The sequence below is a fragment of the Neodiprion fabricii genome, chromosome 6 (genome assembly GCF_021155785.1).
Source record: "Neodiprion fabricii isolate iyNeoFabr1 chromosome 6, iyNeoFabr1.1, whole genome shotgun sequence".
NCBI classification, from domain to species: Eukaryota; Metazoa; Arthropoda; class Insecta; order Hymenoptera; family Diprionidae; genus Neodiprion; species Neodiprion fabricii.
In genome coordinates this window covers 26,717,282-26,740,478 of record NC_060244.1, presented here as the reverse complement: position 1 = coordinate 26,740,478, position 23,197 = coordinate 26,717,282, and the positions used below count along the sequence as shown (strand labels likewise).

Sequence of the window (23,197 nt, the reverse complement as noted above, 5' to 3'; positions counted from 1 at the left end):
CAATTGCTCAACGGGTCTGTATAAAGAAAATAGTCGATTGCAACGTGTTGCGTGGGTTGCTACAACCGTACTGACGACTGGCAGCATCCTCATTATCCGTTTATTAATAACGAAGGTAATTACGGTAATTGAAGGGTCAACAACAATTGGTCACCAACGAAACGGAGCACTTAAAGTGTTTTGCTCAACACCCGCGATTCGTAATCGGTCAGACCAACTTCACGAATCAATCTCCGGAATTAGCTCGTTGGTATTATTAACAGCATGCAAACCACTCACAGTCCTCAATTTTGTACGATCAATTTGCGATATAGAAGATTCAATTTTTATAAAAAATTCAAGGCTCTCCACTGGTTAAATTTCGTCTAAACAAATTATGTTCTCATTGCTAAAAATAACTACTGTCCGCAAGAAATGGTATTCGAAAATATCACTGAATGTTAAACATGTGTGAAATCTGCGTTTTCTGAGGCAACGATGAATCGATGATCTAAAAGACCGATGCGATGCTACGTTCGTTCATAGTCTTTTTATACACGGATATACACAACACTCTAAATTTCGCGTAATTTTGTGTTTGCCATTTTTATTTTTAATCGGTTAAATTATGTCCGATCAAACCGACGAGACTGACTATGAAGCGGTAGATCCCACGGGTGACTGGGGCAAATTACCATACGTGGCTTTGGCGTTGATTTTTACCTATCTTCCCGATCGAGACAAGTTTAACGCAAGCTTGGTTAACAGGTCCCTGATTGATTTTTTACTCATAAATATTCAAATGAATGAAATCGATGACGAGGAAACAGAAAATCGATCACGATCCATCTGCTCCTAATGAATTTCGTTCCAGAACGTGGAGCGAGGGTTTTTCATGGCCTGGCAACTGGCGTCAACGTGAAATGATTTTTTATGGTTCCTGCGAGGAAACCGTGGCGAAGGAGAAAGCTTTCGCCGAGCGATTCGGACCTCAGTTGCGGTTTCTCAGACTCAGGTGCTGGACTCCTGCCCAAGGACCCGCGCTGCAGGCCTACCTTGAGAACGTTTCGGAGGTCCTGAAGGTCCTTGCGAGCAACGCCTTGCTGCGCGAGATTCACGTACGCGATAAAAATTATCGTACTTACTATAAATTTCATCGTTTAAATCCATCCAATAGAATTTTGTTTTTCAGTTGGTGGATGTGGAGGGTCTTGACTTCTCGGACACCGATCTTATCACGGTCTGCAGCTCCGCATTCGCCCCTGGAAAATGAAGTGATTTCCACTTTCATTTCCACTTATACTGATTTGTTTATTTTTCAGGTAAACGATCTGCTTTTCGAGAGTGAACGCAAGGCCGAAGGAAAGGCAAGAATGGCCGCTATGCTCGCGGAGTTGATTCGGTTAGCTTGCTTTCCACCTTATCAGCAGCAAAGTGCAAAAAACGAAGTGAAATAGATCAGAAATCACGGTAAAAAGATGATTTTCGTTGCAGAGCGCAGACCGAACTTCGCATCCTGGACCTCCAAGACATCGACTGCGCCTGGGAAGTTGGACTGAAGCTCGTTTCAGCCGCGGGAAATTCAGACGCTGCCAGAAACACGCTGCACACTCTTCTCTTATCGGGTACATTCGATCAGCCAGATTCCAGGATCACCGTATCGTCGGACGACTACATCGTCGCCATGGGCAACTTCCGGAAGTTGGCGTTTCTGCGCATCGATTACAGGTGTCTCAGCTGCAGGCTACTTGACGTTCTCGGAACCTCTTTGGCGGACTGTTTCAGGAGGCTAGCCATTCTTTGCTCAGAGGACGATGGCCCCGAGCTGCCAAACCTCGAGGACGAGGCGTGGAGGACTCTATCCTCTAGATGTCCGTTTCTTCGGGTCGAATTGACCATAGGTGGGTATTTAAATGCAACCGACGTGCAATATTTTCCTTCGATTCAATTTGAATTGCGTTTTGCGCGCGCATAGCTCTGCAAATTTCTCGAGTGCTTATCGCAGTTCAATTTGTAAGGAAATGGAATTTTTGCTCTACTATATCATATAATAGCCGAAAATTATTAGGCTAGTTGAATCGAGATTGGTTTATGGAAGAATTTTATTCCATATATATTTAACGAAAAATATCAAGTTAAAAGAGAAAATCCACAGTTGCTAGCGAATCGTGGGCTCGAGGAGTCCTCGAGGACTTCAAGTTTGTTCGGAAATGCAATCGTCACACAATGCGTGCTCGATAAAATCACCGTATGATCGAAGTGAATCTACCACCGCGCGTTAATTGAGGCCTCGGACACGTGTGTGAAATAGGTAAGAAAGTGGCTTAATACACGCGCTTTAAGAAAAAGCCTGCGAATCACCGTTCGACTTTTCGTATTTCAGACTACGTGTCCGCGGCCCTCAACTCTTCTTCGACGTCCTCAGGCAGTCAGTCAACGGCGACGTAATACAAGTTTGACTGGTTCCAGAGGGAGGAAACAGGAACGCAGGGTGGAGGAGCAGCCTTCTCAAGCCAGGAATGCCGCTGGCTGCCCTGAGTCTCGACGACGAGATGTCGAACCAGAACCCGGAGTACTGGGACACGACGCCGACCCTGGAACTCCTTCTCAGGGAGTACCGTAACACCCTAGGTAATTGGTTCCGTTAACCTACTAATTCAAAACCGTGGTTGATCCATAAAATTCCTCCACAAGATGAGGAAATCATCCCCAGAGTTAGGTATAATTTTTCGTGTCAAAATTGACGCGACATCTCCACGAACAGAGCATCTCTCGCTGTCTCTGAGCCAACGTTCCGGCGTCGGTGTAACGGCCGAGAAATTGACAGCTGAAATGATCTCACGAGCACTTCGATTAAAGAAACTGAAGACCCTGCACCTCTCTGGTCCCATGGATTCAGAGGCGGTTAAAACGCTCTACAATCTCTTGGACAAGCCGCACAGTGCTAAGAATCTTCAACGAGTCACCTTAACCGTCTGGTGCGGAAGCGAAGAGGAGATCGATCAGCTCCTGAAAACCAATCGCCTCACTGCGCAGAGCAGAGTTTCGGCAAAGACCGAAGTTCGTCTTGTGCCGATGCTGTGATTACGGTTTTCAGAATTTATTTACTTTTTTCTTTTCTATTTTTTTTTCTTTATATGACTTTTTATTTTGTAAGATTTTATTTACTGCCGGCGAACGGGTTTTCAGTATTGAGAATAGAGCAGCTCGACTCTTTAATCTTTGTAACGTTATTGATATGCGGCTGCTGCCGGACATTCCGGGTGTGTAGGAAAGTGAAAGTATAACGCAATTGTATGAATACATGTTTGTATATTAGTCAGATTTCGATACGGTTTTTTCATTTTGTACACGAGGACGAAGAACAGGTATAATTGTGCTATGGTTTCATAGTTAGTGTTAAATGCATGATATGTACGTTATTTAACATATACATATATTATAATATACGCGATCCGGTGAAAGCTAAGTATACAATACATATTAACGACGATTATTATCGTGCGATTTCAATTCGGTATATAGTTATATAATGATATTATTCGTATATCGTAAATAATACTCTTCAGGATATTGCCCGGTGCGGATATCGAAGACGTCGATTATGACAGCCTGACGCCGCCAGCTCCAGCGCATTCTCCCTTGTTCTTCACCACCAGTTCTGGAATAAAAGAGTTGTGTACCGTGAATGGGAGTAAGCATGAGTTTCGTTGAAGGGAAATGAAACTGTCCAGGCATCTAGACACCGATGCTAGACTTTTTCGCCTCAAATTTTCAACAGTAATTATAGTGCACTCACTTGCTCCAGACTCGCAGTTGTGGACTTCCATGGCGCACTGGCTTCCAAAGGTGATCGGCTTGACGTTGACATCGGTAGGAAGGTGAGCGCAGACGGGATCATATTGCTGTGGGCAGTTCTTAGCGCACTCCTTCTTGGTCTTCTTGGCGTCCTTAGCGTTCTTGATGGCGTCCTTAACCTCCTTGGAGGCGGTGGCAGGGTCCTTGACCTGTTTGGGGTCCTGTGCCTCCTTGGGAGGTGCCGCCTTGGGGTCCTTGTCCGAAGGGAATGCGTAGACGACGCAGGCGCACAATAGAACTGTGCGAAATAAGGACAACGAATGATGTGACGTTAAAAGTGAGAAGTTGAGTCGAGTTGAAAAAAACCCGTCTTTCCAGTCTTTCCAGTCTTTCCAGTCTTTTCGCCGAGATGATATTCGCACTCGCTAATAATCGATGCTCGTTCGCGACACGGTCACAAATTATCGTCTATCTGTTAAATCATCGGTGTAGAAAGCGAAGAGGTCACCGCGTCATGTTATTCCGTTCCCCCTGCGTGACCATGTCACTGCAATTCCTACACCAACTACATTGTGCCATTAAGTGTTTTCGTTTGAATTTTCTATTGCATGATTACCCCGCTCAACAGGATAATTGCTCGTCACAGCGACGGTCACGTCGACCCCGATAATTCTCTCCAAGGATATACGCAATGCCTTGTGTGTCTTTACGCGCATGTACCATGCCAGGTATGTACGATGTTTGCATCGCGGACGTTGTGTGCTTGTAATAATTATGCCAACGTACATGTGAAATATCGCACATCTTTCGCCAACGCGTCGTATGTACAGTCTTACGGGAAAATTAATACTCCGATTGATCAAGGCTAACAGCCGATCGACAATCGCCATTACCTAAGACAACTGTGATCGTCTTCAGTCCGGTTACTTTCCACTAATAAGGAGAGTATCAGACCTCCGGATCACAAATTTTGCTGAAGCTTTTCGACGTGTTTTCTTGGTGGAAAATATAGAGCTTCTAATGTACATTTCCATCTATTGAGTCTTCCTTCGCTCGGTCGACAATAAATTAAGTTGTAGAAAATTAGCAGCTTATACTTTACTATGGCTTTAAAATAATAATATATCCTTTCACACTTGAATCTCATTGAACTATTATCGTAATAGATTTTAACCGGAATCAATAACGGCCCAATGCATCAAAATACACGCGAGAAGCTCTATATATTACGGCTAGGAAACACCCCTGGAAGTTTCAGCAAAATCCATGAACCGGAGGTCTGGTACTCTCCTTCTGAGATAAAAAAAAGGCAAAAAAATAAAAATAATATTAAACGCCGCGCGAATATGGAGTTGAATAGTTTTTTTATTGACGACCTTAAGAATACAAAATCTGAATTTCGTGCGCAGAGAAAGCGGCGTGTAGTTTGTAAACGTTGCTGCAGAATTGCACCGTGACCCAAAAAAATTATACGGCGATTCGGTCGAAGCGCTTCGATCTCAGGGAGAAAAAAAATACCGAGACCGAAAACTATTCATATCACGTGCAAAACGGACGAACCGGAAGTCGACGCTTTTCGCTGCATCTGGATGCACGGTAGGTTCTTAATGCAAAGCGGCTCTGTCGGTGCATCAACTCACCGAATGCAAGGGTGACCTTCATGATGAATGACGTTCACTGGTTTTTTCTTCTCTTTAATATCTGTATATAGAATCTCTTAACACGTGAATTGCAAGTTAACTAAGGAGATTGTGGTCTTGACTATCCCATCAAGTCTGTGGCAGCCGTATATAAGCGACCGGGTCGGTGCTCATCCCCACCTGTTTACCAAAGGATTACGTCCCCGCAACCGGTGTTGCTAGCGTAGGCGCCTCGCGAGGACCGTGCGGATGCTGATGGGCGAGAATGATCCGCAAAATACTGCTTACTCGGGGGCACGTAGCCGCGATCTCCACGATCGTTTATTCGGCCGTGCGGTCGCTTTCGTCAGAGCCAATTTGTTCATTTATCAGTTATCCCCATTGAGAGACATAAGTGGCTCTTCTCTATCTCCTATGTAAGATTAATACAGATCACGCGATGGAAATCTACTAGTCCGTCCGACGTCCCAGTTGCCAACAAATTATCCTACACATCGCCGAATTTGTTTCTTTCTTCTCTTTCTTTTTTTTTTTCTTCGCGTCTCCATTCAACCTCTACTTGAGGGTACTTGGACCCTCCGGCATTAAGGTCCTATTGTGCCAAACGTGTCGTTGCCGCTTGGGCTTCATCGCATGCATCTAGAATCATTATTCGCATCTTCTCGTTCGATCCTGACATTCTGCATTTTCCCAGAAACAGACTTTTCTTTTTAACGGTTTAAAAAAAAATCAGTTGGGTCAAGGAACCTCTGACAAGAAATTCGAAATTTGCTAAAGGCAAATCGTCATTGTCAAACCAGCATTAGAGCCACGGTAGACTCTGCATTCAAGGGTACCTACCAAAATTCTGGCAAAAAACTCAGTTCTCTGTGCATCAAAATCATCGTGAAATATGGTGCACGCGTCGACGATTACAGCATTATCGCATCATCGTTATCTAACTTATTATTTTATTATTACACTTGCGCTTTTCAGTAACGTAAAACTGTGGTTTACAACGCTTCGCGAGCTTCAGTAATTGCGCAGTAAATAGATCGTCGCGTCGTGATTTAACGTTCGCGGTAAAAAATTCGCAAGCATCAATTTCCCGATATTTATATGCCCATGGTGTCGTTCTATACAGGTGTGAGTAAAGGTATACATAATATTTAAACCGCAACGGAACCTGATTCGAAACAAACAGACAAACAATCGCAGCTGTACCTGGGATGTCGGTAGGTAGACACCCGGTCTTTCAGGCGCGGGTGACCCGAATTTGCTACCGGAAACGGTCAGCGTACGTACTTCCGGTCCATTGATTATACCAGCAAAACAAATCTCTGTAGCCGCTAGGCTTCACACCCAGAGATATTTGTGTACCTGTACAAATACGTGTATTGTGAATAGTGATAAATGAAACACCATCGATTTTAACGATAGATAAAGCTGAAGAGTTCAAATTCATGGCCGTTTCGCGCGTGAATCAAGTATCAAACTCAAGTCTCTTGTAATAATTGTAAAGAAAATCGAGTATGGAGCCAGTTGATGAACGATGATAAAGATTTAGGGAGAATTTAGATCGTATAACTTTTGCGAGTGTGTAAAACGAGCATTCGCATTCGGATATAGTGAGCATGGCAGAACAGCGGTATGAATAAGGCGACCTCGATTGCTCGTTTCCATTTCAAACAGATCGCTTTGTTTATTTGTTCACCGCGAGATCTGTTACAGATTATGTCAAAGGCATGGCACGGGTCTAGCTGGGCTTTGGAATCCAGCATGACAATGCAATGAGCTATCTACCCTCGAGGGGAAAACGTAATGAAGAAGTAAAAAAAAAAAAAAACACTATTTGTGCTGCATGGCGATCAGGCGTGACAAATTGGCACATGTGTAAAATCTATGCGCATAAATAATCGCCTTATTCGAAACACATTACCTATTCTGAATTCAATATCGAGTACAATTGATTGAAATCAGCGATACTGCATGGTTCATAAACTTCTCAACCGGTCATAAGTCAACTCGCGAAGCAGAGGTCGGATATCGGTATTATGATCACGTTGGAATGGTATACAATACAAGCCAAACGAAAATGCTCCGGACTCTGAAACTTTTTTCCGCGGTAATCGAATCTCGAGAATCAAGGTCGCACGGATCTTGGAGATTTTGAAGTATAAATACGAAAGCGTATCTCGCTTTTGCATCAATTTTATACACGTAAGAAACTGATTGTGAGCGTATCATGCCATTGGCGATCAGCTCAGCTTTGGCAATTTTACCCTCCCGGTTCTCCTAGCATCTTCATCTTGTTGCTGCAACTTCGATTTCCGGTTTTGTAATTTTATAATTCTTTTTTTGTTATATCTGCGATGATCTCCTATTCAGATGGTCTTGCGATGAGAAAAGATCCGTGACGACGTCCTAGCTACGAGGCTAACATGTTTAATTTTATCCTATCTAGAAGTACTAGAGCTTACTTATCTTGAACTTTATAATCAATTGTAACGTTAGAGAATAAAATGTTAAAAGTGTGCCTTTGCGGTCTTCTGCTCCTCCAATTACGGTTTGAGAAACTTAATTGGCAGTCGTACCGCGAAGTGTATGCAGCAAGTATGCGGTACGCAGTTAATTGGATAGGTGGTCTTATCCGAGGGATACGTTGTTGACAACTTGCGTGGATAGTCAAGGTTATTCCAATTTTTCATATCCTCTCTTACCGCAATGACGACTGTTTTATGGTTCCGATAACTAGCCGACCTATTCAAATTACCGCAGTCACACGCGGAGGGATGAGCAATAATTTTCTCAAAGCAAAGAGATCGTAGATTTCAAGAAGCCGTAACTCCAACTAACGTTCCAAATTCCTATAGTTACGTTTTATTTTTAGTCTCATTAGTGACGAACGCGGTATTCAATTCTGAGAAGAGAACGGAGGATAGATAAGATCTGTCGTTATATTTGCTGAGCTGCGGAACATGTTCAAGTATCGAACGCTGACTATTCTACACAGCATTGCGAAGCTCATAAATTATTCTACGATACACGCCTCATGTTTAAGTGTCACTCATTCTTAGTTCGACAAATAAAGGATTCGCAATGACTTCGTAACAACGCGATCAGTGAACCCAAATTTTACACGACTTTCATAAACTCCCAAATGAAGAAGTACAGGAGACAGTGTGATGAAAATGAGACGGAAACAAAGGTACGAGGTAATTAATTTTAAGACAATCATGTGAGATGAAGCTCGGACCGGACATACTCCGCAATAATATGCAAATTGGAAGTGTTTACCGGTTACTTGACTGGTTCACACTGGGTAGACCAAGATCTCTGAGGGCTATGCAATATTCACGTTTATATCCTGCGCTCAAAGTCCACCAGCGGATGTTGACAGTCAGTGGATACAACCCAAAGTTCAAGCCCGAACTGACAGCAAACGCTTGTTGGAAGAAAACCGCTAAAGCTCATTTGACGACGTGAATTCCGGTCCTGCGGAAATCGACGACCACGGCGATGATCCATTTTGCGATCAAGATTCCAGAGATTGACTGATCGGAACGACAGCTGAAATCGTCAGGTAACGAATGAACGATCTCGACTTTTGTCAACTGAGTTGAATCTCTGATTTTTTGAACTCCTTGAGTTCATCAAGTCTGAAATCTTTTGCGTGAACATTGTGGTGATAATACGCATTGACTGAGGTATAATTAAACTTAAACGAACATCCCTGCACTCAAAGGACGATGATTAGAATTAACATGAAAACGATTAAAACCTTGACCAGCCCAAGACAAAGTAGTAAATAAGAGATGTTAACCCAATTGAAATCGGAAGCTTTATTAAATTAGGCACTTTGGGGTACTCATTTGTGGCGAAGCGGAGCGGTAACCGTAGTTTCGGTAATTTGATTAAGGTTGGAATGCGTGTAGGTGGTAATGAGAAAATGCGGGGCAGTTTGAGGACCGTTGAATCACTCGAGAATTATTCTTTCAATTAAGTAACTTCATTCCTAAAATATTTGATACATTATAAATAAATAAATAAATAAATAAATAAATAAATAAATAAGTTACTATTCTACAGTCATGGCGCTAGTTGTGAAGCCTTTTTCGTCCTAATTTCAAGAACTGATCACTCCGTCACGACTTCTTCGTTTCGTGCCGAGCCCGTTCTTTTTCTTCGACTTTCCGCACCTCCTCGACTGCGTAGCTATTAAAGAGCCGGAGATAATCGGCCCAAGATTCGCCGGAAGTAAGCGCTCTCGTAAATCGACACGTGAAGGATGTGCAATCCTTTTTTTCATTTTCTTCGTACTGCTTGTCGATGGAGCCCATCACCATAGCAGTGAGGAAATTGAGACGATCCATAGCTCCGTCAGCTAAAGGGGGAAAAGTTGAATCATCTTCAGTACAAGTGACGACACTGTTGGCGAAGAACGTAGAGCTAAATACAAGTATACAAGACGGCATACCGCGACCCTCATAGTCGTCTTCCTGCTTATCGTCCTTCTTGCTGGTTTCCAACTTCGGTATAAACAGCAGTAAGCAAATGATAGCAATGAATTTAACGATGAGCTTGAATATCACGAGCTTCAATATTATCTTTGCCAGAGTGAAAGCGTTCAACTTCAGCGCAAAGGGCCAGGTGAAGTCTATCATTGGAATCGAGGGCAGACTCGGCATTCCCGGCAAAGCATAGGGTGCCCCGTAAGTCGGGGCCGGAGGACCGTAGCCTGAAATCAACAAGAACCTTCCATTACTTTCACGAAATACCAAAGCAACGTCCCAACCATAACAGTTCGGATCATGTACCTCTGGCCTCACCTTGCTGAGGACCCTGAACCGGCTGATAACCGATGCTTGGTGGACCATAGACGTTCTGTGGTGGTGGTGGGCCATAGCTGGCCGAAGGGGGCCCATAACTGTTCTGCGGAGCTTGCGGGAGCCCGTAAGATGGTTGAGGGGCTCCGTAAGATGGTTGAGGGGCCCCATATAACGTCTGCGGCTTTCCGCGGGGGGGTGAAGGGCTTCCATATCCAGTAGAGGGGTCAAAGCTGTCGAAGGAGTGTTCCGGTAGCGAGAAGGAGTTGCTGGGGGTCGGGAAGAACGTCGGCTGGATCGTAGCGGGCTCGGTGGGACCTTCAAAATCGGGGGGCCCGTAAACGGGGCCTTGGTTCTTGGGAGGAGCGCCGTAGCGATCGGATTCGGGACGGTAAACGGGGCCTTCGCTGTAGTCTCTGCGGAAGATTTTGGGCCCGTTGATTCTGAGGCCGTTCACCGGCACGACATCCTCCTTGTCGTCCTTGCTGGTCCGGGAATGTGCGAGGGCGTCAAGGTAGCTGTCCTTTCCGGCAATGTTCGCCGCACGGAGTCCCCTGTCCTCTGGGATAGCTGGGGAAACGGGGCCCGAGTATTTTGATTCCTCGAATACTTCGCCCTCTCGCTGCGGCTCCGCGAGAGACGATATTCGTGGCTCTGAGACCGCCGTTACATACGACACGCCGGTTTTCACCGGCAACGAGACAGTCAACGGCTTCCGCAAGCTCTCCTTTGCTTCGAATTGCGTAAGGTCTAGACCGTCCTCGACGTTTATTCTTGCCTCCATTTTCAGCAATGTGTTGTTCACGCTTGGCTTAAAGCTTTCTTGCACGACGAAAGCATTTGGCTTGTGGTTCGTTGGCAGACTGGAATTGGACGCTTCTAAAGATCCCGTCGCATTTACGACAGTCGCCAAGAGCGTCGTGGCTAAAATTGCCACTCGTAATCCTTGTTGTTTTTTCGTCATGTTAAATCGATACGGAATTCCCCAATTCGGCTGAAAAATTACAAACAAGTTTAAGTTTCAATGTCGGGACTGTGTACTTCCGGCAGTGGCTTAGAGATTGACTCTTAATGTTTATGTAGTTCATCTGAGACTTTTTCATTTCGAAATGAGTTTTACGGATCGAATGTCAGATGCGACACGATAAGCGAATTCAGACCCTGCGCGATTAGTTACAGTTCGTCGGTTTTCTCTCGTATTCGGTAATTGATACATGAATTTCAATCGTAGTGTGAAAATCGGTGAATTCTTTTGGCTTCATGGGAGAAACAATTGGCCCGGAGAACGCGGAGCTAAGAGGGGGAATAAACGCGTGCCCAGAATTCGTTACGAGATGGCCTCACTCCTTCCTCTGAATACCAAAGCCACTCGCGACAATCCTTTCTCTGCATACAAAGTGTATAGCGGTCACTACCCTTATCAGGCATAATCATTGTCAGGTACATTAAAGTATGTTAGTAAAAATATCTCGAGTATCGTTATACATTTAGGTGTACATATATGTACGTTCTCATAACATTTAATTTTCCATGTTTAAATTCAAGAGCCGTATTTTTACGGATTATTCCCACAGTACGTTGTTACATGATATGCAAATAGTGCAGTGGTACCCGCTACATCCCTTGAGAGTAACCGGAATGATACTTGAATAAAAAATGCAAATGATGCCGTTTCTACGAGTGTTTAAAATTCATATATTTTATCACTTCCGTGAAAATATCGCGCAGCTCATTTATTATACACTTTGCATGATTTTGTTCTACCGAGAAAGATGTAATAAATTCATATTCAAGTCAACAATGAAAATAGAATTTGATTTCTATACTCATGTCACGTTATATCATTCTAAGCTTTTCGGAATCTTAGAGATGTTAAAAAGTCACTGCGAGATCGGTGCTTGGAGAAAAAAATTACCGATAGTTTGTACTCGCATAAAAACTTACAGCAGAGAATCGCAATTTTTTTTTTTACCAATCTCGGACCACTCACATATAATGCACACTACAGATAAACCGTGGGATGCACAATTACTATTCGATCACAAAGCACAGACTGATTGACGGATAATTCCTGGTTGGGTCACGAGAAAGTTACAGAAGTCGAATCATCGTCACTACACTCGATAAACCTTGAAGAAATAAAAAATTTTACGGCAAGATCGTCTATATATGCGACAGACTTTGGAGGGGCGTCGCGTTCGTATAATAAACTATGGGTTTACTGGGTTACTGTTCCACCACCATGCTTGCATGCACAAACGGCAATACATCGCACGGCCCGGGAAATCAGTGACGAGTATAGTCAAGTATCTGAAAAGAAGTTATTTTTACTCTACTCAATCTTTCTTTCTCCTTTCCCTGCATTCTATTATACACTCGTACAGCCAACTGTTAGAGTTTTCTGCAATATGCAAACTCACCTCTACAACGCACTTCGTCACTTGCTAAACATTCGCTTCATTCAGCGACTGGCTAAGAATAATTTCCCATGGAAATGCCGAGAAACGTGTTCCTCGGTTTTGTATTCAAATAACACAATTAAAAAAATCCTTATCCAAGAAACACAACGCATCAGATATTTTTACACGGTAAGTTTCAAGCCCAAGTCTTGAGACAGTGATCCTGGAGATTCAGGCTACCGGTATTGAAAATATTTGTTTAGAAAAAAGATCTTTCTCGTTAATTATCGGCATGGATCTCGTTCCTTGTGAAAAAAGGAAAAAAAAGTACTGAAAGCTTTTGCCTCTCGGAATCGAATCCTGGGGGAATTTTCTTTGAAGGAATGCGGAACCGGCTGCGAACTGGTATATTCAACGGGATAATCGTAAGCTTTGAATGACGTCGTAGGTGAGAAACTGCAATTATTATGTAGGGGCGACGCTGTTTGTAACGGACCCCTGTCCCCCCCGCCTGCTGTTTTATCGCGTTCCCCGTTTCCATCCCGAAGCTTAAGTCCCCGTTTGGCAGGCCCACTGGCCGACTTACCACTGCCAATCACGTTCCCATTAATTAACCATCGACTCACAACGGCCCGTTTAAGAGACATCGAATTGTTTTCACTTCAGTCGATATCCGGCCGTTAACTCTCTCAGTGGTGAAGCTCTTTCGCCTTTCAAATGGCTTATGACAAAAGGGGTTTCCTGACTTGCGAAAACAAGAATATGTTCAATCGTATTTGAGGTATTCTAATCTGGAGGCCATCGCAACAAAACGCGTTATTCTCGCATGTCACTTTCTGCAATTTGCGCAACAGTGACTCAAACCGGAAATCCTTACGGACCAGACATGTGTAAAGATGGAGTCGGGTTTACGTCATAAATACTCTCATTATCACAATTGGTTGTGATTTCAACGACTGTGGTGAAGAAAGGCAAGCCACAATTAAGCCTGAAACCCACGCGTTCTTTTGGTTATTACAGGTACTATAGTTTGACTAACAACCACTACGTCTAAATTTACTAGATCCAGTTTCTGATGAAGGTCGAGTTTAATAGATTCACTTCTTCTAGACAAGCGGAAATAATGCGATGGTCTACCACGTTGTGTAGTCTCGTATCAGTCTGTGAGGGTTGCGTTGCTAAGCAACGAGTAACGCTGATACCAACGATTCCTAGACTTAACAATGCGTATCCAAAGCCTGCTGTTACATTCCGAATAAGAATTCTTACATTTTCATCACCAGTGCAAATGCAACCAGTGAAAAACTTACTTAGAACAGATCCAAGTCAGCACCGGTCGGAATGAACGAGTAAACAAAAATGGAGTACGCAAAGACGGAAACAAGGTATGAATGACGAACACAGTATCACCTCGCTAAAGTCACAAACAATCAAAACTACGATCTTCGTTTTCAGATGGATCAAGTTCGGAGACATAGAGGAGCTTGTGTTGATTGGTAAAGACGTGATCGGTTCAGCGTGGGGAGCTTACGTCAGTTTCTACAACCTGAACACGGGTGAAAACTACGTTGAGAAATTTGAAAATGCTGGAAAAAGTGACGGGGTTTCATGTCTGGCAGGGCATCCGGTATACAGTGAACAAGAGTGAACGCAGCATGCATTCTTCTCCTTCTATTCGCAAAGGCTATCAATTTTCCTATTCAACAGGTGGTCTCAATGTTCGCGATAGCAGAGAGACATCCGAATCCCAGAGTTTTGATCTTCGCATACCCGAATCTAGACAAAGTTTCCACCTGCAGCGACGGCGCTCCGAACGGGTTTCTGTCGAGTGCATTTTCAGGCACGGAATACCTCGTCACTCTCTCGTCCTTTCCTCAGTTCGATATCATCCTCTGGCAGTGGAGAACTGGCGAAAAGATGGCCGTGAGGAGCACGAGTGTCTCAGACCCAAAGCAGCTCATCAAGTGAGTTTCATTGTGCTTGACGGGTTCATTATGGTATACGCATCTGATATCTGGACTTGATTCCAGATGCTCGTCGATGGCGCCCTACACTATAGTCCAACTTGGCTCAACGTCGGGGCGATTGGTGGTCCACGAGATCAGCGTCTGTTCAAGAATAGCGTCGCTTCTACCAACGGAGATCAAACAGGTCGACGAGAGGATTGTCTCTGTCAGCTGGACATTGGACGGAAATTTGCTGGTCAGCGACACGTTGGGAAGCGTTTGGCTGATGACGAGCGATGGAAGGAGACGCAATATGATCATCCGAAGCGATTTGACGCCGGCGCACGTTGCCGGTCGGAAAACACCGATGGTTGTGGCAGTTCAAGGAGGGATTCTCGTGGTCAACGCGAACTCCCGAATACGGGTGAGAAGCAAACATTTCACAGGTCTGCCTCACGTGACCTAGAACTATAAGTCCAAGTTACAGTTTTACAGAAGATCATCATCAGAACACCGGCAAAGCGACGTGGTTTGGGAGTCGCGATGGGAACTCAGGGCTCCTTCACATCCCACCAAGGCGACAGTACACTGGCAAAGGAATAGCGTTATCTTCTATGGCGAGCGCGGTGACTTTTGGGAAATACCACTCGATGATTACAGCAAAGCTCCGGTCCTCGACCTGAAGTACAGCCATGGATCCGGCTACCTGGTTATCGCATGGGCTTACCCTGGAGCCCAGATGATCACGTCGTTTGACAAATTCGGGCAGTTGAATGCCTTCGAGCCAGCGACTGGTATTTGCACGGGAAAACTTTCTCTGAAAGACGAGGGTCAAGGTACAGTAACGAACTGAAACTTGTATCGCAGAGTCAGCGCCAAACCTAAACGATCATTGCACCGAATTCCAGTTCTATGCGTCGTGTCCCACCCTGACATACCGATTATCGCGATGACCACCGATGCTGGAAAGTGCTTGCTGATCAGCTTGTACAGGGTGGCCGACCCTGTCCTGCTCACGTCGTTTCACCTGCACGAACAGCCCCTGGACAACGTTAAATTCTCGTACTGTGGCGGACTGCTGGGAGTCGCGAGTTCGAGAAGCGGGGATTTTTTTCTCATCAAAGGAGAGCCAGGGTCTCAGATGTACGTGCAAAGCTATCTGGAGACGCGAAAACAGGTAATTGAATCCTAATTACGAGTACGATGCGACAGGTCGATACTTTTTCGATAGACTAACGAAAATGAATGCATCTTATTTTGGTAGGCGGTAGATTTTCTGCTCTACGAAGACGCGGACGGAGGCGCCAGGCTTCTGGTACTTGTGGTAACGAGTACCGCTGCGACAGTCGGTGATATGATCATCGTGTACACCCGTAAACCTGGAGAGAATCTTTTTGCGGAAGAAAAATACGCGGTTGAGCTACTGAACGCATTTAAATCGCTAAATTACGGTCCGAGACATTCCAGCGACGTCATCGGGGCTCCTTATCTATCCAGGCAACTACACAGGCTGGAGATCCAGGTGGGAAAATATATAACCAGTGCCTGTATTCGTACAATTATGATGTCGGAATCTCATAACTCACCTTAATCATCGGCAGAGCGACTTCAAAGGTATTCGTCTCATCCAGGCTCTGCCTTCCGGCCATCAACTACGAAATCCTTGGGTTTACACAGACCGTCATCACGTGGTGACGGCCGGTTATGACGGCCTGGTTATCGTCAGAGATGGAGTTAACCTCGAGAAGGTAATCGCGATGTTCGCACCGCATCATCGCCAAGAAGGTGGAACGAGAATGGCCATAGCTTCACCCTGCGGCTCAATGATCCTATCTCTCGGCCGAAACGGAACTTTGGTGGTTACCGAACTAAGGTACGTCTCATTGCTAGATTCGCCGTTGACATCCACTGACCCAAATTCACAATTTTTAATGCATGAATTTGATCAGCTATCGTGAACCAAATGCCAGAGTGCTGAATAAAGCAAATGTCAAGCTGGATTCCTCGGAGATCCAACGCATGTTCTCCAAGCCGACGTGGGGATTCGTACCGGAGGATATCGAGGACGAAGGTAAAAGCTGGGTCGCATGCCAGGAGGCGATCAAGGACCGGACGGAAAAACGACTGTCGATTGCGGCCAGGAACGCCATCATGAATGACTTCGAGAAATTGAAAGCCCAGGTATCGTACTTACTTTCAATTACACCGTACGCACGACGCACCGAGTGAGTCCAGGGTGAAAAGGTCACCGCATAGAAACCGGTGTATTCAACGGTAATTGGCTGACTTTTACTGCGCCGTTTCAATAGTCGTCAAAGACTGTCTTGTTAGGTAAAGGCTCTGCTGGACGCGAACGAGAAAGCAGATCCCAAGGAACAGTTACCCGTACTGGAGTTCGATCTGGACAAGAAAGGCAGAGAGCTTAAGATTCAGAATGCTGCTAAGGATCGCGAAGAACTGGAGGTTTGGACGGAGAAACAGATACTTGAGGAGGAGAGGGTGGTTTCTTTCGTACTGAAAACATGCTGGAAGCCTATGATGGTACAAGCCCGGTCTATTCGTGCCATATTTGGCGATACGTGCGTCGACAATTACCCACTGGCGTTGAAGAACGGGGACCAAGAGAAAGAGCACAAGTGGGCCCACTACGCGAAGACACTCTCCCTCGAGATATCTAAGTATGCTTCAAATTGATCCCTGTTGGTATTGAACCGATATTGAATGCTCATAATTTTAGCCTTGACCCTCCATCCGGATCTGCACAAAGAGAAAAAACTGTCTCAGTGTTTGAGCTAAGCAATGAAGTCGGTGATGATGCAGAAAACGAGGTACAGCGCGTTCGGAGAACGGAAGCCCTCGCGATGACGGGGACCACCACACATCGATGGGTAGCACGCGATCCCATCCATTTCAATCAGCTCCAGACGTACAACTACATCCAGGGAGCGATGGAGTGCGTTTTTATACGAGAAGAGATTGACAAGCTGAAAGTAGGTTATTCTTCCGGAAGGGTCAAGAGTGATCGGCGACTATCGTTCCACCTATTTTCAGATTCACTTCAACAAACTATTCGACGAAATGATGTCCACAAAGGAGCAACAGATGACTGAAATCGCTCAAAGGATATCAAAACTGAGACACGTCGCCAACGAACTTTTAACTATGTTCAGACTGAACTGTAAAGCTGAAATTATGCCGGACCCCGTCTGGGACCAAACGGAGAAACCGGAGACCATAATTGTTGTCACTGACGAAGAGATCTCAGTCAGACCGTACATGACACCAGAAGAAAAGAAAATCCAGGAGACGGAGCGTTTGCAGGAAGAAGAACGCCAGCTGGAACTGATGGCGGATGACTTTCGTGAAAAGACTCTTATGGAGACTATGGACGGACTTTTGGAAGTCAAGTGAGTAAATTATTTCAACTAAGACTTACGGTGTATCGATCGTGGTTACATTGAATCACATTACTTTCCGTAGGTGGGAAGATGACGTCAAGAAGGACGTGCCGAAACCTTTGTGCTTGATCGAGAAGGATCCTGCCCATTATACCGAGGAGGAGGTCAAAGAGATAATGGCCTACGAGGACAAGGTTCAGAAGCTCAATATCGAACGTGACCGGTATAGAGAATTACTTGAAGAGGAGTTTCGTCAGACTACGAGTAAATGCCCTGCAATTTATCCATCAGACTAAATTCTGTAGCAGCAATTCCGTACGGTGTAATATTTATGATTGAACTCAGGCAGCATTGAAGAGAGCATTAAAGTGTTCAACGAAAAGCTGGACGCCTTCTCGGTCGAGAAGGTAAAGCTGGAATCCGCGATTCTTCAGGAAACCTTGCGACTACTTCGTTCCAAATGGAGAGACCTCGAGAAGACGCGTCGAATGGAGAAGATACTGGATCTAAAAGACAACGAACTTATACCAGCGACGAGATACAGTCAGGAATTAATGGACGAGTTGGCAACGCTGGAGGTGGCAGTAGCGGACCTGAGGAACCGATACGAGGCACTATGTAAGCGAGAAAAGACTATGGACGATAAGTTTCGGGGTGAATTCGTCGACCTGAAGCCCCCGATTGTCGAGCACTTGGCAAGACACTACAAAAAACGTCCGAAAGCGGGAAAGACCTGCACGTGTACGTCGATTACCTTCCTCACAGAAATTGGCAGATGTGTCATCACCGGAGACTCGCCCGAGGTCTTGCCTCCCGAAAGCATCGAGTTTTTGAAGGGTCTGCACCGCCTTGACATCATGCCAAGCAACCTGCCACCCCAAATTGACGGGAACCATTGGAGTTACCTTTGCAAGTTGAGAAGGACCAAAATCGAAACAGAGATACGGGTGAGTTCGAAATTTCATACTGCACCTCTTAGATATACCGGCATTGACGGCCGTAATCTGTTCCTTGGAACGGCGCAATAACTGTCGTGGTTTACGCTTCTCGATCGTCGCAGAAACGATTCCGATAAGCATGCCTGTTGTCAGTTACTTAGTAACAATTGAGTAATGTTGAGGTAATAATTCATCGAACGAGTGACTAATGCTTATGCCATTTTCATGGAGAGCTATATTGGCAAATGAAACATTGTGCAAACCATGATGTTTACGATATACGTGCCGGTAATCGGTATTGATGAAGACCTTTCGTACCGTAAGGTGAAATGCTGTGCAGTGGAACTTGCCGAGGCTGAGCAAACCGTCGCTTTGTATCAGAGAATGATCGTTACCAATCAAAATCGCATTGTTCAGCTGAAGGAGGCCTTGAAGGAACATCGTGTATCTAGGCAAAGGTTTGTCGAAGACATGGAGGTTCAGCTGGTGTTAAAGATGGGACAGGTCGAGGTCCCCGTTCTCCTTGGCAAAGTCAGCGACTTCGCCGAGGCGGTTTTAGTACCTGCGGAAGAGGTGAACGCCGTAAACGTCGCCATAATCAAAGAAGGACGGCTGAAACTTTCCGCTATGAAAAGAACGATGAGTTTTCGCAGAATAATTGTTTGCAAGGAGTGGCGACACGCTTACATGTGTAAATCATTGGAGGATCTCAAGGCAGAGGTCAAAGTCCTCGAGGACGTGAAGGTGACGTTTGTTTGTCACTAAAAACAGTTATCGGAATCGACGCAGTAGCAAACCTAATGTTCTGAACAGACTTTTATTTTTATCCGTTGACAGGTAACTAAGGAGATACAAGAGTACACGCGAAAGTACGCTACTAACGCCTTGAAGGATAAGGACGTGAAAATAACATTCGAGAGAGACATCGAATCGTTGAATCAAGTAGGTAAAATTGGAAATGGCAAATGCGATCTTTCGTCCAGGTCAAGAACTACTCACAGATAAAAACTGCGTCCTAGTATTCAAACGAGGCCAACCATAGTGGCATTGTTCTCTCGGACCCATCACTTTAAACACAATTTGCCGGTGATTACAATCATCGTCGGTGAAACTGTAATTGCAATTGCCTTCGCGAACGATACATGCAGATGTTCATATAACATGTACATACCTATATGCAATATTCATACAAGTCTAAACCATCGCCGTTGACGGTTCATTCTTTTTTTTCTATCAATAGTCTCATCAACCTTCTAGATGCCATACAGCAACATTTCCGTCGCGTTATTATTAATTTTTCCTCAAGCTTTGCGGAACCTACGCAGGTACGCAATATTAGAACCGTCTCATTTTCCGCGAAAATAGTCGTATGTAGTAGATTTACGTAGTCGTTACTGCACCCAGTCTATTCAATGGTTCTTCTTGGGACCTGGTAGAGGATATTGAATAATTAGTTTAATTGTTGCCACAGTGGTATAGGAGGATGGTCGAGGCTGAAAGGAACAATCTAGAGAAGATAAGGACGACGATAAAGTATCGGAGAAGAGAAAACGTGCGGCTGGACGCGATGATAGAAAGGATAAGCCTGGCAAACGCTCGTGATTCTGCGCATGTTAAGAAAGAAGCGATGGACAAAGAGAATAAATTCACAAAGGATAGAATGGAGGCTATCATGAAGAGGACTAGATTGGTTAAGGACGTGCAAGATAGCTACAACGAGCTCCTCGTCTTGCAATCCGAATTAGAACTCCTTAGGCTCAAGACCTATCCTACGTTGAGATTCAAGTCTGAAGGTCGGAAAGAACTCGCGACAAGTACGACTAGATCTGCTCGTATGAATAGATAAATGGATAAATGAATCGCCTTGGCCTTTGATAACCCCGCGTCGTGGATATAAGTTCAACAATCTTTATCGATATTCAAGCCTTTTTTCACGTATGAATCGTTTCCTCGCCTTGATCACGAAAAAATCACTGTATAATGTAAATATTATTTCTAAGAGCGAAAAAGGAGAGTGCTAAAATCATTGAACAAGGAAATTAATTAACACGGTCTGTATTTGTGCATATTTTGATACATCGCGAAACTCAGCACCGGCCAACTTACATCCCGAAAACTGCAGTAATCTCAAAAGGCACGTTTCGTATCAACAAGCTAATTCGATATGCACGCATGTCTTCAGCCAATCGATACTTCTTTTTAAATTAACGCCAAACACTGAAATAGCTTTCCTTTATTTCGTCATAGATCTGCTCAAACCTCGAGGTTGATATTTCACCAAAGACAGCGGATTGCAGCTGACTGCAATACTCGGCTTTTGCTTCCTGACCTTTCCCGACGTCTAAAAACAGTAATACCAAAGCTCAGTTTCCTCGTTAAATCGTGTCCTTTCCAATCGAAACGAAAGTGATTTCTTCTCTCCAGATGGCGGTTAATTGTAAATTCTCAATTAACGACCATCGGGTGAAAATGTAGTCGGTCATCGTCATTGAGCGGTAGTGTCAAAGCATGTAAAATACATCGTTAAAGATAAGGGAAAAAAAATGACAAGTCGTGTGCAAATTTACTCCTACTACTTTAAATCGGATGGGCCCGCAAGTATCTTCGAGAAATTCCGTCCCGTCCGCACAGGCTGTCTCGTTCCATCTCTCTTTTTCCGGTTAATTAAAATATCTGCCTGGCAACCGAGTCTGATGGAATAATCTCGCTGTTTAAAACAGGTTCGCGCAGTTGGGAATAAGCTCCGAATGCATTAACAAGCACTGCGTACAAGTATGTGTCACGGGTGTGAAGCAGTATTTTTTATTTCTTTCTTTCTTTATTATTTTGCTGCAAATAACAGATCAGAGCTGGGGAAATCCCGCGTTAAGTCGGAAGTTATCACCAAACGTAATATGGATGTTTTATTTTGTTTTGATTTCCTATCGACTATACATATAAAAGCAAATTAATATACCGTACGGGCATGGTCGAAGGATGAATCAAGTAAGAGATCGTTTTTCCTTTTTCTGCTCTCCATCCGACCGATCGGTATCTGTAATTCAAACAGACGTGCGACCGGGTTTCAACAGCACAAAAACACTCACACCTTTATTTTCGCAGCATCATTTGTGCGCAGTTTGCGCATTGAGGTAAAATCGGGGACGACGGCGTGTCGAACTTGAATTGCACGCTCAGTCACGGGCAGAATAGTGAATGCTAATTGGGTTGGGTTCCTCTGCCTGAATTCAGGCCCATCTATCAATGTCGAATTACAATATCCGTCGATGCAACAAGGCGTAAAATGGGAAAAAAACCACGAACACAGCCTCGAGAAAAGACGGCTGATTCGTAAAGAAATCGATTCACTTGTGCAAGCAGAAATCCTCGGCCGCGTCTTGGAAACTCTGCTATATCGCGGTGGGAATAAAAATGACCGCAACATTTCCCAACTGGAAAACTTTGTCGCGTATAACGAACATCCTCCGTCTGCGTCGAAGCGCAGAATTGCAAAGGCAAGGTGAAAGAAATTGAAAACTGGCGTTTAATAAATAGAACTGCGGAGAACGCACCGAGGTCAAAAATCAATATAAAACTTATGCAATTCATTACGCTCGGGATTTCTCCGTTCGCTTATCTCTTGGTTGAAAAAATCTGCAAATAACTTTCTTACGGTAAACAGAATAGTTGCAGTATATCTATAATCACACTGTTTTTTTTTTCGTAGCGAAAGAACGAGGTGATAAGAGCTGGATGTAAGATAAGGTCACAAATTAGTAGATGGATAAAATTCAATACATACCAAATTTACAAATCAGCTATATAATCGAGTAACCGATTGACCTGGAGACCAGAAACTTTGCAAATTATACCCAAAGTGCGCATTCGTGTGTACAAAAGCGCGTCAGGAATGATGGACGAATCGAAATTTTGGTCCCGAATCATTTGGCGAGGATTAATGAAAATGCCTGTGTGTATTGGTTCAATTGGTAAAGCGTCCAGAGGATTGCCTCTTCCTGCCTCGTGTATTCAAATAATATTATACCCACATATGCGTCTGTTATACTGCAGGAGCGTTAGGAACGTCGATTTATTATCCAATACACATCGCGCTATGTGCGTATACTGTGTATGTACATACATAGGCATGAGCGAAGTTGATTATTCGAGTTCGACTGTTGTGTAACAATCGTATTGAAATAAGAAAATGAAAAATAGAAAAAAAAAAAAAAAACACTCGTGTCATGGCACTGGAAGCGTACTCGCGTGGAAAGATAGCGAGTGGCCGCTGCTGTGGGAATCACCGAGAAATAAG

The 23,197-nt window shown here is 44.4% G+C and overlaps 4 protein-coding genes and 1 long non-coding RNA gene across 5 annotated transcripts; 3 read left to right on the top strand and 2 right to left on the bottom strand.

Moving 5' to 3' along the window:
• Positions 1 to 146: 146 nt before the first annotated feature.
• Positions 147 to 3,479, top strand: LOC124185682 (F-box only protein 39-like). The gene is made up of 5 exons (XM_046576685.1): positions 147 to 1,097; positions 1,302 to 1,381; positions 1,474 to 1,880; positions 2,449 to 2,610; positions 2,744 to 3,479. The coding sequence occupies exons 1-5, from the start codon at positions 786 to 788 to the stop codon at positions 3,061 to 3,063; spliced, it is 1,281 nt and encodes a 426-aa protein (XP_046432641.1). The 5' UTR covers positions 147 to 785; the 3' UTR covers positions 3,064 to 3,479.
• On the bottom strand, positions 3,275 to 5,576 carry LOC124185683 (agrin). Its single transcript, XM_046576686.1, has 3 exons — positions 5,418 to 5,576; positions 3,779 to 4,075; positions 3,275 to 3,640 (listed from the first exon to the last, which is right to left on the bottom strand). The coding sequence occupies exons 1-3, from the start codon at positions 5,437 to 5,439 to the stop codon at positions 3,582 to 3,584; spliced, it is 378 nt and encodes a 125-aa protein (XP_046432642.1). The 5' UTR covers positions 5,440 to 5,576; the 3' UTR covers positions 3,275 to 3,581.
• Positions 5,577 to 9,255: 3,679 nt separating this feature from the next.
• On the bottom strand, positions 9,256 to 12,362 carry LOC124185576. Its single transcript, XM_046576454.1, has 4 exons — positions 12,213 to 12,362; positions 10,214 to 11,216; positions 9,874 to 10,134; positions 9,256 to 9,804 (listed from the first exon to the last, which is right to left on the bottom strand). Exons 2-4 carry the CDS (start codon positions 11,184 to 11,186, stop codon positions 9,542 to 9,544), a joined length of 1,497 nt encoding a protein of 498 aa, XP_046432410.1. The 5' UTR covers positions 11,187 to 11,216; positions 12,213 to 12,362; the 3' UTR covers positions 9,256 to 9,541.
• Positions 12,363 to 13,510: 1,148 nt separating this feature from the next.
• LOC124185817 lies at positions 13,511 to 14,135 on the top strand. The gene is made up of 3 exons (XR_006871481.1): positions 13,511 to 13,641; positions 13,732 to 14,006; positions 14,077 to 14,135. It is a non-coding gene; the product is annotated as an uncharacterized LOC124185817 (long non-coding RNA).
• Positions 14,136 to 14,138: 3 nt separating this feature from the next.
• On the top strand, positions 14,139 to 23,091 carry LOC124185816 (cilia- and flagella-associated protein 43-like). The gene is made up of 15 exons (XM_046576952.1): positions 14,139 to 14,585; positions 14,652 to 14,991; positions 15,055 to 15,403; positions 15,476 to 15,744; positions 15,832 to 16,089; positions 16,169 to 16,440; positions 16,517 to 16,748; positions 16,899 to 17,245; positions 17,305 to 17,557; positions 17,619 to 17,974; positions 18,048 to 18,229; positions 18,311 to 18,912; positions 19,228 to 19,647; positions 19,741 to 19,845; positions 20,375 to 23,091. The coding sequence occupies exons 1-15, from the start codon at positions 14,338 to 14,340 to the stop codon at positions 20,747 to 20,749; spliced, it is 4,608 nt and encodes a 1,535-aa protein (XP_046432908.1). The 5' UTR covers positions 14,139 to 14,337; the 3' UTR covers positions 20,750 to 23,091.
• Positions 23,092 to 23,197: the final 106 nt, after the last annotated feature.